Source organism: Taudactylus pleione, unplaced genomic scaffold (genome assembly GCF_031769625.1).
Source record: "Taudactylus pleione unplaced genomic scaffold, aTauple2 ptg000040l, whole genome shotgun sequence".
In the NCBI taxonomy this organism is placed as follows: Eukaryota; Metazoa; Chordata; class Amphibia; order Anura; family Myobatrachidae; genus Taudactylus; species Taudactylus pleione.
The window spans coordinates 33872513-33887500 of NW_028284442.1; the positions used below are offsets into that span (position 1 = coordinate 33872513).

Genomic DNA, 14988 nt, shown 5'->3' on the forward strand with positions numbered 1-14988 from the left:
GACGGCACTTATCGGGGCTTTTTTTTTTTTGAGATGTGACCCGAAAAATTATCCACGATAATTGTCGATTTTTTTACCCCTGAAATGGCGAAAACACATAGGTCCGCGAGTTTATCGCGCATCCTATGTGTTTTCGGGAAAATATCCTATTATTGCGACCTGACCAGGGTTGCGGGCGTTGGCTGCGGCTTGGGACCCTGCATAGGTGCTCGCGTTAGCGACTGGACCCAGCGGGGGTGCTGGTGTTGGCAGCGGGACCCGGCGGCGGTGCTGTGTTGGCGGCAGGCCTGGATCGGAGAGGATCCGCCCCCCAGATGAAGGTGAAGCCAAATAAATTATTTTTAAAAATTGGTGTAGTGTTTATTTTAATATTTTTTTTTACAGGTGTGCTACAGGTACCAGTTGGCCCTTAATGCCCCGCTTGCTGGTTCTCCAAGTACCAGCATGCGAAGGAGGCTTGCTGGGATCTGTAGTTAACTTGCAAAAGACAATATTTAACTGTATTTGCACTACACAATCAACCTGGCACCCACCGTCCAGGGGTGCCGGAGATAGCCCCGGGCTACAGCCTATGCCTGGGGTGCTCTGGAGAGGGGAACCCTTTCATTGGGGGCGGGGAGGTCCCCAGCTCCCCAGGGATCCTCTGCTGACTAGTGGCCAGGGGTAAAGCTTTGGCTGTGGCATTTCCCCCCTGCTAGAAAGGGTCCGGTTCTGGTATATACAGGGGAACCCTACCCTACACATGCCTTACATATGGGTTATGTGTAGTGATGGGTGGAGTCGGACACTAATTGAAAACCGTCTCCCACCTCCTATATAACCCCTTTCTAACCACCGTAAGCTCAGTCTTGTTTTTAGTGCCTTTGGAGAAGGGACTAGCTAGATAGGTCCTAGCTTTTAGTTAGGTTTTATTTTTGAATTTGGGTGTTTAGTCTCTGGAGACAGGCAACAAACACTAACAGAGTGGGAGTTATATAGATTAGAAGTTTTGTGTTAACCTGTATCCCACGCTAAAGACCCCTGAGAGAGTCACCAAACTAGCATGTCCCTGGGTCTCTCTCCAATCCAGCACACAGCTGAGGGGGTCGCAGGCAAAAAGGTAGGATTTACAACAAAAGTGTTCAATCTAGTTGCCATATTACTGCTGCCTAGCACACTGTTTTTGAGCAAGGTTGGCCAGGGCTTGGAAGTACTCACGGTCTGATGGAGCAGGCTGGTCTCACACCTCCAGGGGCGGCTAGAACAACACTGCTTCATTGCTCACAAGAGAGGGTTACAGAAGTAGCAACATGCTGCTGCTTTATGAGAGAGGGGGGCTTTGCTGGTTCTTGGATGCCGCTGACATGTGCAGGCGCACAGCTGTGAAGTCATCAAGTGCGACCACAAACTGTGGTTGACGTCATTAGAAGGGCCCTGTTGCCGGGGAATTTGCAGGTGTCCTGAATTAACAAGACACTGCGGCCGGCCACGCCTCCATTCCCCCAGGTATTTATAGAAGATTGAAGGCTGCTGTAAAGGTGCCCACACATATACCGATGTGCTCACGATACGATTTTATGGCCAATTTTCTCATGAACTTTCATGGGAGCTCCCTTGCCGTCGTGATCACGATTTTGGAAAAAAGACACCCAATCTGTCTTACGATCTCACGATCTATCGGATCGTACGCATCGTGAGATTGGCCATAACAAATCGTGAGTTGAAAAAAAAAATAAAACAGGCTCTTGACTATTGGAGGGAAATTTAAATAGCCATAACAATGGGAGGGGCTAGCTTGGGAGTATAAAAAAAGCAGGCACCTTAAACTCTGTGTACATTCCGCTCTGCTACTAGATGAGGCTAGGTGTATTCCTGCTGTATCCTGTACATTGCTACTGTGCTCTTTGTATTTGGCTTGCCTTATACAAAGTTTATTCTACCTGCACGTGTGTGCTACCTACCTGCATTCTATCCTGTTCCTGAATTTTGTATTGATGCGTCCCTATCAGTATAAAGTGTTGGTCGCTGAAGCTGGGGTCCGGGAGATTAGGAAGAGGGCCCAGCGAAGAAGGACGAGAGCATGCTGGACCAAGGAGTGGCTGCTACAAAGGGATACCCGCTCTCACATGTCCCTGCTGATAGAGATCAAGGACAACAACCCGGAGGACTATCGGAACTACCTGCGCATGGATGACGCCAGCTTCCAAGAATTGCTACATCTGGTGACACCCCACATCAAGAGACAAAGACACAAGGTGGCGGAGGGCAATCCCTGCTGAAGACAGACTGGTGGCTACCCTAAGGTACCTGGCTACAGGAAGGTCACTGGAAGACCTAAAGTTTGGGACACTCATCTCACCTCAGTCCTTGGGCGTCATCATTCCGGATACCTGCAAAGCCATTGTAAAAGTGCTACTGTACCAGTATTGCAAGGTAAGTTAAAAAAAAACACCACACTGTGTAAAGAAAATTTATTTTTTATTTTTTTTCTAAAACAAAGAAAAAAATAGCCTTCATTAAGTACAATGTGCACTGACCTGCAGGCAACTGAAAGTGTGCACTAAACTGTGTGCAAAATACTTTTTTTATTACAACTTTACAAAAGAACATTATCACCAAATTTTATGAATCCCAATAGGTAGCTGGCTGTATGTGATAGGGTGGGTCAGACGCCAGTTAGAACAGGCCAATACACACATGGCACAAGTACACATTGTGGCCCCGGCTTCCAGCAATGTGTACTTGTGCCATGTGCGTAGTGACCTTGTTCAAATGGCGTCATCACCACCCTATCCCATGCAGCAAGCACCTATTAGAATTCATAAAATTTGGTGATATTAAAATCAAGAAAAAATTTACATCTCTGTATATTGGGGCGACTCATCTGCTGCATCCAGCAGAGCATTATACAAGGTGGTGCTGGTGCTTGGGGTGCTTGGTGGGGGAGTAATATCTAACTGGGCAGGGGGGGGGGGCGGCGGACATACCTATTTGGGGCAGGGGAAAATAGCATTGGATCTGCAATGTATGTCGAATTTGAGATATTTTTGCTCATACAGCGACTCAAGAGGTCATAGTTTAACCTTAAAAAATTTCTTTGGATATCTGCATCCAGATTTCTCAATGTGCTGTTCACATGAGCTGTGAAATCATCAATTGCATCTGGGGGTTTCTGCAGCAGCCGTTCTGCGTTTTGTAAAAAATGGTCCTCACGTTCTGTCAAATTCTCCTTTCTGCCTTGTTTTTTTTTCTTTTTTTGGGGTTGTTGAGAAGATGAGGGTCCAGGTGGAACTTGACTTTCCACTTGTGTGCTATTCTCCGGATCACTGTCGCCACCGAACAGACTGAGGTCCGGTGTGGATGCTAAATCAGGGTCTTGGGTGGGAGTCTATATAGGGAAAAAAGATCTAAAAAATATTATAGTCATGTTTTAACATATTTTTTACTATTTTTACAGTTTCCTAACACCGTGGAGGTGTGGACCAGCATCGCGGAAGATTTTTAACAACGTTGGAATTTCCCTAACTGCGGAGGAGCCATCGATGGGAAACACGTCCGCATCAACCCACCTGCCAACACCGGATCATATTACTACAACTACAAAGGATTCTTCAGCATCGTTCTCATGGCAGTGGTGAATGCCAACTACGAATTTCTGTTTGTGGATGTCGGCAAGAATGGGCGTGCTTCGGATGGTGGGTCCTTCAAAAAGACGGCTTTCTACAAGAGACTCGCCAACAAAACCCTCAACCTGCCCTCACTGGACTAGACAAAGCACGGCCTAAATTACGTTTTCTTTGCAGACGAGGCTTTTGCGTTACATGAACATGTGATGAAGCCATTTGCACACAGGGGCCTGACCAGAGACAAAAAGATATACAACTACCGTCTATCCCGGGCACGGCGCATTGTGGAAAATGCGTTTGGAATAATGAGCAACCGCTTCCGCATTTTCCACACCACCATCAATCTACATGTGGAGAAGATAGACTGGGTCGTGATGGTGTGCTGTGTGCTGCACAACTTTCTGCGAAGAAAATCTACTCAACGAGGACCAGTCCCAGCTAGACCAGAAGATGTAGGACCCCTGGAGGACATTGAACATTTGACATCTGTGTCTGCACCAACAACTACAACAACATCCATCGCACGTGCCAAAGAAGTGAGGGAGGAGTACATGACCTATTTCAATGGACCAGGTGCTGTACCATGGCAGGAGGACTATCTGTGAACTACTGACTAAATTGGACATTTGGGATTTAACAACAAAAACATTAAGGCGGGCGGTGGCTGGGTCTTGCATTTATTACCTGGGGGCACACATTGGTGGGCAGTGGGGAGCACATATTGGTGGTCAGTGTGGTTGCATTTAAACTGTACAAATACTCACCAAATATACAACAAAACAAAAATCCAGTGTGCAGGCTCCCAAAGTGCGACTGTCTTGCTCCATACACGATGCTGCACAAGATGGCAATGGGGCGTGTCCAGGCTTCTGTCAGTCAAATTCCGCATTGTGTGATGAATCGTACGATTCATCGTGAGGAAAAAAACCCTCACGATCGGCGTCCATCGTGTTCATGTGAATGGCTAATCTACCCTACAGCACGGCAGATCAGAAGATGCGATATACGACTAGCGGGGACACGCATCGGCATCGGGCTCGTGAGTATAAACTCACGATTTGTACTTTTTTTACCCGATTCGTCGTCACGATTCGTCGAAATCGGCCAAATCGTGTAAAATGTCGCTATGTGTGTGGGCACCTTAAGAGGCAGCTGAGGACCATGGAAACGGGCACAGGGGGGTGGAGGCTTATAGCAGTAAACCAGGATTGGTATTATGTGCAGTTAACCTGGTGACATTTGCTTTTGGTTATGAGCATAGTTACTGCACTGTTATTATTGATAGTCAGGCAATGACTTTTAGGGTGTGTGTGTATATATATATGTGTGTGACATTGTTTACCTTTTGTTTTATTTTGCATTTAAACAAATGGGTGAATAAGTCTTTTCCTTTATCTCAGTCTTTTCTATTCATTTTGGGCTACACTTCTACTATTAGAATGTAGGTAGCTCTCTGGTGAATAGGCTTGTCTTCTTCCTCAGTGTGGACAAATCAGATAAGGGGTCTACTAAGCAAGATTCTGTGTATATTTGTATAAAATGTGAGAATTGCCAAAAGGTTCAGACTGAGGATCGCTCTGTGCAGGTTGTTCACAGGAGGTTTCATTATCAGGAGATTCAGCGGAACAGTCGCTGATGCCTGATTGGGCTAGATCTATGGCAGATGCCATAGGTGAACTACGTCATTTCCAGGATAATTATGTGAGATCATGTGATGAAGCATTTTTGGCTGATCCTCAGTGAAGCCCAAATGGGCCAAAATATAGGACGATGTCTCACTCAGATCTTTAAATAAATTTGCACCATCCGCAGGAACCACAGCCGCTAAAAAGCGGTCACATTCCTCTACACTTTTTACAGGAGAAGAGGCCTCGGCTTCTTCTCAGGAAGAGGGGGAAATGGATTATGACTGGGAAGACGCCTTAAATTGGGAGGGTGATTCCCAGTCACATTCAGGGGTTTCTATGCTGATAGATGCTAAGAGAAAATCTGGAGTTACAGGAGGCAGCTATGCCAGAGGCTAGTGCAAGTTCATTCTTTGAACGTAAGAAGAAACATGTTTCGGTTTTTCCAGAGCTTTCTCATTTCAAAGAAATATTAAAACCTGATTCAAAATTTGCTGAATAGGATACTAAGGTGGATGCTCCTATTGCTAGGTTGGTTAAGAATACGGTAATCCCCACTTCTCAGTCGGTTACTCTTAAAGATCCTATGGATAGGAAGAATGAGGCAGTAATAAAATATTTATTCACCTTGTCAAGGGTATCGCTGCGTCAATTCTGGACAGTGCCTGGGAAGTTAAAGCTATCAGTCCATGGATAAATCAAATGATTACTGGTTTTCAATCAGGGGAGGAATCTGACGCTAACTCCTTAGCTAATCAGATTTCGGAAGCCCTTACCTATATAGGTGATGCTTTGTTAGACACTGTGCAGATACAGTCTCATATTTCTGCCTTAGTTGTTTCAACCAGGCGTTCGCTGTGTCTTAAAATATGGAAGGCAGACATAGAATCAAAGTATGCCTTAGAGGCATTACCTTTTGAAGGAGGTTCTTTATTTGGGCCAGAATTATCTAAGATTATTTCTCAGGTTACAGGAGGAAAAAGTACTTTTCTGCCTGTAAATACACCTAAAACATTTAGTTATGAAGGTAAGGGAAGATTTCAGGTATTCCGTGGTGTGTATGGGGGTCCCCGGAAGGGGACCATTAGGGGACGGGGTGGTTCCAGCACCAGTCAACCTGCTGCTAAGCCACCAGGAAAATCCAAATGACGATTACGAGACTGGGTCCCGTCCTCTGGTGGGAGGTCGCTTACTCAGGTTCCAATCTGGATTCTTGGGTAAATTGAATAATCACCAGAGGATACATTTGAATCTGGAAGGTCCTGTTCCAAAGAGATTCTTTCCCACTACTCTCCCGGTGGATGGTGGCAGAAAGGCGGCTCTTTTGCAGGCAGTTTCTGCACTTTCAGTATCCGGAGTAATTAATCCGGTTCCAGCACTAGAGGTAGGAATGGGATTTTACGCCAATCTTTTTCTAGTAGGCAAACCAGACGGGTCATTTCGACTCAATCTCAAGGGGTTAAATGAGTTTATCTTCACTTTCAAGATGGAATCAGTAAGGTTAGTCATTTGTTCTATGGAGGAAGAGGCTTTTCTGGCCTGCATAGATATCAAGGATGCCTACCTCCATATTCCTATATCAGCATCTACTAAGGTATGCAGGGCATCAGCATTTTCAGGTTCTACCTTTCGGTGTGGCCGCCGCCCCCCAGAGTATTTACAAAAGTCATGGCACACATCAGGGGCGGATTGGAATGGAAAACCAACTCGGGAAATTTCTGGAAGCAGCCCTAATGAGGGCGGGTTTGTTGAGGGGGAGGGGTCTGTTGAAGGGGGTTCAGGATACTACCTCCTCATAAAGCCTGATTCTGAGACAGAGGCAGCCGCTGCCTTTCATGCGTCTTTTGCTGCAGTTGCTTCTGACTTTATACTAATGTCACTACAAAAAACTGGCATATCAGGGACAAACAAGCCTATTAGTAGAATGCGCGGTGGCTCAGTTTTCAAACCAGGAAGCAGCTTTCTATATCCCCTGGATGCGCTTTCTACTAACAGGTATGTTTGCTCCGAAATGGCAGTTTTTAACTTTTGTGATGTATGTGATTTATCCTAAGTAACCCATTGTGCTTTTAGCATACTACACTATCTATATTTTGTAATTTTGATTGACCATGTCACTATTAAGTGTGTGACGCAGTTAGATCAGCAGTGCCAGCCTCCCCTTACCTCCTATATTCCTGTTGGTAGCGTGAGGAATGACTCGCACAGCAGCTCCCCCTCGCCCATTTCACTCATACTGTACAATGACCTTCCCACCCTCCCGTGTTCTTGGCAGGTTGTAGGGTTGCCAAATAATTCCTTTTAATAAGGGACACAGATAAATTATACAGGTTCTTTGACTGATTAACAGCAGGTGAAATTAAGACTTGAAGTCAGCCAACCACGGAATCTGTGTAATTCATATGTTTCCCTTATTAAAACAATAAGGTGGCAGCCCAAGGTACAGGCCATACGACTTGAGTCTTCCTTATGTAAATGGTGGTTAATCTGCAACGGAAGCCTCCGAATAAATGGATCCACCATGGACAGGCAGTATCTTTTGTCGGTGATCACTATTCATGTAAGAGATCACATGGTCTGGAAACTGCCTGTTTGCATAGGAATAAAGCCAATGGGGCTTATGTAATAGGGTGCAAGCTTGTGCCGCTTTGGGAAAACATGTGAGTGATCTAGTATTTTTAAAGCGGCAACTATTTAAAAGTCAAAACCAGTTTGGTTTTCTTTTAAAAATTATTGCCGCTTAAAAAAATACAGGAACACTTGTATGTATTCCCAAAGCGGCACAAGCTAGCACCCTATTATATAAGCCCCAATGTCATCATCATGCAACAGTGGTTCAACCAGATGATACTTAAAAACAGAAGTTTTTGGGGCATGGTAAAATGTAAGTTTCCCTGATCAAACTATTTTATATTAATAAAATATATTTGCTAGTTTGATACCATTTGTCTGTAATTTGTGTCTTACTGAAGATTACTGTCCCCCAGCCTTTTCATCTAATCCTACCTGTGTGTCTCCTGCACCTTCCCCCATTTCTCTCCACCACATCCCGCTTGTGTCTCTTTAGCACCGTATCCCCTGTGTTCCCAGCACCGTATCCCCTGTGTTCCCAGCACCGTATCCCCTGTGTCCCCAGCACAGTATCCCCTGTGTCCCCAGCACCGTATCCCCTGTGTCCCCAGCACCGTATCCCCTGTCCCCAGCACCCTGTTATATTACACTGTGATCCATAGTCACCTGTCCCTGTCTCACCCTATTATACAGTAACCTATCCTCGGTATTACTACTTTATATTGTGCTGCAACCCACTGCAATCTGTCCCTGTATCTCCCCATTATATTACATTGTAACCTCTGGTAACCTGCCCCTGTATCACCCACAGTAAGTTCCCCCCAGCCCTTATATCACCCACAGTAAGTGCCCCCTGTCCATGTCACCCACAGTAAGTGCCCCATGTCACCCATAGTAAGTACCCTCTGCCCATGTCACCGACAGTAGGTGCCCCATGTCACCCATAGTAAGTGCTCTCTTCCTCTATATCACCGGCAGTAATTGCCCCTATATCAATTGCAGTAATTACCTCCTCAGGGGTCTGCAAGAGCTGCTTGTACCAATTGATGCCAAGAAAGTCACGGTCTGTTTTGTACAGCTGGGGCAGATTAAAGTTGGCGCAGCCTGGCTTCTGTACGCTGGCTGGTCCCGCGGCTCCTTGCACTGCACTGTGGGAGACGACGTGACATCATGACGTCTCTCCCCATATAGTGCGGGTCCGTGAGTATGGGAGGCGGAGCCTGGCGGGTATTTATCTAGTTGAGCCAGTGCCGGTCGCACCGCTATCATGACATGGATTGCAGCGGGCGGCTGTCAATAAGGATTGCGGCAGCGGGTGCCATCCTGTGCAATGGCACCGGCAGTGCCACCATCCTTGCGGCCCTGGGAAAGCCTCTGCCAGCTGCCTGATTGGAGCCGAGTACCGATCAAGGCAGCCGCATTGCGTCCGGCCGGGCAGGCAGTTAGTATGAGCCGGCCCGGCAGAGGGGAACATGGGACCGGCCCAGCGGAAACCTTCCCGGTGGCCCAATCTGACCCTGCCACACATGATATCCCTTCTCAGGAGCAGAATAAATGTGTTGGCTTATCTGGACGATTTGTTGCTAAGAGCTCCCTCGATTAGCTCTGATACAACAACACCTTCAGGTTACAATAGACATGCTCCAGAAATTTGGCTGGATCGTCAATTTTCCCAAATCCAATTTAATTCCACCCCAGAGGATGGTATTTCTTCCTCAGTCAAAGATTCAGGATCTGCAATCCAGAATAAGGATATTTTTTCAGATGTCATATGTTTCGGTTCTAGGAGCCATGCAGGTATTGGGAAAAAATGGTAGCTTAATTTGAATCATATCCTTTTGCCAGGTTCCACACCCGACCTCTACAGAACCAATTGCTTCATCGATGGTAAAATCGGACACTCGATTAAATAAGCAGATGTTCAGATTATCACCTCAGAAACTGAGGTCTCTTCAGTGGTTGATGAAGTAGGAAAATTTGAACAAAGGATACCGATGGTCAGTAAAAGACTGGACCATTGTCCCCACAGATGCCAGCCTTACAGGCTGGGGGGCGGTGGTTCTGGACAGACACTTGCAAGGGCTTTGGTCTGTCCAAGAGACAGTTCTGCCTAGCAATATATTGGAATTAAGAGCAATTCGTTATGCACTGATTCAGGTTCAGGGGTGTCTAAAGAATTTACCAGTACGAATACAATCAGACAATGCCACAGCAGTTGCTTACATAAACAAGCTAGGTGGCGCACACAGCTGGCTCACGATGAGGGGGGTTTCTCACATCCATCATTGGGCAGAGAACTGGGTTTCGGCTATTTCAGCAATTTACATTCCAGGTGGGGACAACTGGAAAGTGGACTTTTTAAATCGCCACAGTGTGCACCCAGGAGAATGGGTATTACACCAGGAGGTGTTTGCGGAAATAGTAGCCAGATGGGGATCTCCAGATATAGATTTGATGGATTCTCATTTAAACAAGAAGCTTCCAAGGTACAAAGCTCGGTCTCGGGAACCTCAAGCAGTACTGGTGGATGCCATGATGGTGCCTTGGCGGTTTCAGCTGGCATACATCTTTCCTCCACTGGTAGTGTTGCCAAAGGTAATTCAGAGGATTCAACAGATGGCGCGTACGGTCATTTTCATAGCTCCAGACTGGCCACGCCTTCATTGGTATGCAGTTTTTCAGGGCATGTTGGCAGACATTCCGTGTTGTCTACCTCTACGTCCAGACCTGTTGCTTCAGCGTCCATGCAGTCACCCCAATTTGCCTCACTTGGCTTTGACGGCATGGTTCTTGAATCCAGGATTCTGAAGGCCAAGGGGTTTTCAGAGTCTAGTGAAAACGGTGATCCAGTTTCGTAAGCCGATTTGCTTCAAAAGTCTATCATAGGATATGAAATTTCTTGGTATGAACAACACAAGCTCAAACCAGAAAAGTTCCAAGTGTCTCGCCTTTTGTCTTTTTTGCAGGACGGGCTGGTTAAGGGTCTGATTTTGGCTTTATCGATCCTGTTCCAAAGGAAGTTGGCTACCATTCCAGAAGTTCAGGCCTTCTTGCAGGGGGTTCTTTGCATTCAGCCTCCTTGGTAATTGAATTTAGTTTTGGTGGCTCTCCAAAAGGCACCATTTGAGCCTTTGGAATCTATAGTATTGCGTGATCTCACTCTGAAGGTTGTTTTCCTTTTGGCCATTGCATCGGCCAGAAGGGTTTCTGAATAAGCGGCGCTTTGCTGTTTCGCACTAAGCATTCATTTTTACCAAAGGTAGTGTCTGCTTTCCACATTAACCAGGATATTGTCCTTCCAGCTTTTTGCCAGGATTCAGTAACTCAGGAGGCTTCTTCCTTAGCACCTTTTGGATGTGGTACGTGCGTTACGCATCTACTTGGACCGTACTGCGTCCTTGAGGGGTACGGATTCCTTGTTGGTGTTGATTGATGCACCAAATAGAGGCTGGCCTGCCTCAAAAGGGTCCATCGCAGAGATGCTAGTGTTGGGCGGAATATTCTTAGAGCGGTCGGTTCCAACGCTCCCCCCCCCTTAATTGGCTTACTTTGGTATATCACCCATATGTAAGGGATTCCCCAGATGGATGATAAAGGAAATACGATTTTTACTGTAAAATCTCTTCTTTAGAGTCCACCTGGGGGTTGCAAGGATCCTTCCCTTGTTTGTTTTTTTCATACTAGATACCTCTTGGTTTCTGGTTTTCTCAGTTCTTCAGTGGCTCTCCTCCAGCACTGTTAAACATTAGACTGAACTTACGGTGGTTAGGGAGGGGTTATATAGGGGTGGGAGCCGGTTTTCAATTAGTGTCCGACTCCACCCATCACTACACATAACCCATATGTAAGGCATCCCCCAGATGGACTCTAAGGAAGAGAGATTGCGTTAAGTAAAAATCATATTTTTTCCCCTTATTTCCAGAACCAGGACCGGCTCAGAGCCCAGTGCTGGGCTGCACTGAATACAGGGGACCCCTATGTCATTTGTCCCCTGTCAACCAGGACAAGCAGTGTAAAGCCTGGGGCTAGTTGTGCTTTTGGAGAGGGGGGACACCTTACAAAATAACCTAGCACCCACCGGCCAGGGGTGCCGAGGTTAGCTCTGGGCTATCAGTCTAGGCCTGGTGTGCCCTGGAGTGGGTGACCCCTTATTGGGTGAGGTCCCCAGGTATCCGCGGCCTGGGCTGACTAGCGGTCAGGGGTAATACTTTGGCTGGGGGGCCCGGTGAAAGGGTTCCCCTGGCTGTGGCATTACTCCCCCACTAGAAAGAGCTCAGTGCTGGTTATGGATAATACAGGGGAACCCTACTCCTTTTTGTCCCCTATATTTCCAAAACCAGAACCGGCATGGCTGAGCCCAGTGCTGGCTGTTCTACATACAGGGGTCCCCCTACATATTTTGTCCCCTGTATTTTGACAACCAGCACTGGATCTGAAAAGCCCGTTGCTGGTTGTGCTAAATACAGTGGACCCCCATGGTTTTTGTCCCCTGTGTTTTCACAACCAGGACCGGCAGTGAAAAGCCCTGGGCTGGTTGTGCTTTGAGAAGGGGGGGGGCATAATTTTTTTGTTTTTATTTTACACACACTCAATTTTTAACACAGATGCATGAATGGGTCTCACTGATATGTCCATGAATCTGTGTCTTATTGATTTGATTTTCACAGATGCATGCCCAGCGCCAGTGAGCCCCTCTGTCACAAACTGATGCCCCTGTGCACTGCTGCCACTGCTCCACACCCCTGCTGCTGCCACTGCCCTGCACACCAGTAGCCATTTCTCCCTCTGCACCCTCAAAACACCACCTGTGTGCTGTCCCCTCCTCCACCCGCTCTAGTTTACCATTTTATTGCTTTTCTCCCCTGCAGGTGGCCCGGTTTGCCTCTCCAATCCCTGATGGTTAATAAATTATGAAAAAAAAAACTACTGAATTTCTGCCATTCAAAAAAGTTATGGAATTCCGATCATTAAGGCTAATGCCTTAATGGACAAGTTCCTTGCGCAATACAGATATGGTATGCCATCACACCCTGTGGTTAACTGCAGATTCAGCCCTCTCACAAAATGGTGGAGCTGCTAATTCACAGAATTGTGTGCTCATTGGAATACACACATGCAGTCTATGCAACTGAGGTCTGAGTAGAAGATAGAGCTGTGCAGATGGGATAAGAGTGAGTTGGATGGGGGAACTGACAGAGCTGTGTGGATAGGGGAGATAAGCATGGCGAGGAGGGAAGATAAGCAGTAAAGAGGGGGGGAATCCAAAGTGATGCAGATGGTTGGAAAACAGTGAAGCGGATGGGGTAAGGGCAAAGTGATGCAGATGGGTGGAAAACTAGTGCGGATGGGGAAGTCATAGTGGCATGGTTTGGGAGGACAGAGAAATGTGTATGGGGTGATACAGAGTGGCATGGACACGGGGATAGAGCAACGCAGATGGGTAAGGACAGGTTTGTGTGGATGAGAGAATACAGGTTAGTACAAATGGGAGAACACACAACAGTAGGGATTGGGGAAGACAGATTGGCCTGGTTGGGGAGGACAGTGGCACAGATGAGGGGAAGACAGAGCGGCGTGGCTTGGGGGAAGGCAGTGGTGCAGATGCAGGAAGACAGCCACGCAGATTAGGAAAGACAGATTGGTGTGGATGATGGAATACAGATTAGCACAGTAGTCGGGTTTGGGGACGATACAGCAGCATTTAGGCGTATAGGGGAAGAAAGTGTACAAACATAGACAGACTATGATAGTGTTAGTAAATAGGAAGCTGAATGTGTATTCTGAATTAGATGGATGTATGGAGTGAGAAGGATGTTGGAACCCAGTGGGATTGTGGTAGTGATCGAATGGGAAGATTGTGGGCACTGATGGGATGTGTGTGCCAGATAACTGCTCAGACCTCATAGATTGCATATGTGTATTCCAATGAGCACACAATTCTGTGAATTAGCAGCTCCACCATTTTGCGAGTGACAGCAATCTTACTCTGCAAGAGTGCTGAATCTGCAGTTAACCACAGGGTGTGATGGCATACCATATCTGTGTTGCGCAAGGAACACGACCATTAAAGCGTCAGCCTTTATGATTGGAATTTCATTGCTATTTTGAGTGGCAGAAATTCAGTAGATATTGTGAAATTTCAGATCATGTCCAAGGAGCCTTAATGGGACATGTTAAACTGTATATATAAAATCACAGTAGTTCCGGCTCTCCCAGGTATGTACTGAAATTGGCCTGGTGCCTGCACAAACAACTTTAGCAATACTTATCCGACATGATGCGGCATTCAGCGTTCTTGAATCCAATAATATTCCTGCTGGATGTTTGAATAAAGAATAGCGTGAATCGGCTACATGCAGATATAACTTGATACTCTACGGACCAGCATTGTTCAGCTGCCTCTGGAAGATTTTATTGATACATGATGGCAATAGGTGGTTTCCTATCGCTATAATATGCAGCAATAGACAACCATCCCAACTGGCAAAGATTGATAAACAGGCCCATTAGTATTAAACATTTGGAATTTTCCAAGTATCTTCAAGCCAATGCAAACTATGCATTTATATGTAGTGTGAAATATTTTATTAGCATTTCATATTATTTATTGCTGCCTAACAATACAGTTTACCCTGCATTAAAATTAAACTGAACCGAAACTCTGTTCCCAGCTTTTAGTGGATTATAACTGATGAATTTCCTTAAATGTCTGTCCTTCCATTGTTTTCTATAACAGTCTGTCGCTAAGCTACCTCCTTTGCCATTCTTTCCCTTTTTTGCATTATTTCCTTTTCCCTTTTTTCTGTATTTTCTCATTCCTATATTTATTTGCTTCTTACAAGTCTAAAAGTCTCTACTAAATTTGTCATGATGCAGGTAATTACACGTATCTTGATGTTTTTCATGGTTTATCTCATGCAGGATTTTCAAAGTTGGTTGAAGCTGAGTGATTTTAACCGCCTGCTACACGAGTCTCAGAAGGAAGTACTTCGGTTGCAGAGGCAAATCGCCATTAAATACTTGAAGGAACCCCTTCATTTGATGAGGTGTGAGTCTCCTAGTTCTCCAAAGCCTCCTGAAGCCATGTGTGTAGACAAATTGGTTCATCCAGATGATTGCACAGAGGATTCCTACAATTCAATAATGGGAGCATCAGTAGTTTCCAGTCAGGTAAAAGCAGAGGACTT

General features: G+C 46.0%; 1 protein-coding gene across 2 annotated transcripts in view; it reads left to right on the top strand.

The window, feature by feature from the left end:
• Positions 1–14988, top strand: part of TSPOAP1 (TSPO associated protein 1) — a 352001-nt gene that overhangs the window by 197957 nt on the left and 139056 nt on the right. For both annotated transcript variants that reach the window (XM_088455323.1, XM_088455314.1), the window contains exon 6: positions 14723–14971. In XM_088455323.1, coding sequence (XP_088311449.1) covers positions 14723–14971 — 249 coding nt within the window. The remainder of the gene's footprint in view (positions 1–14722; positions 14972–14988) is intronic.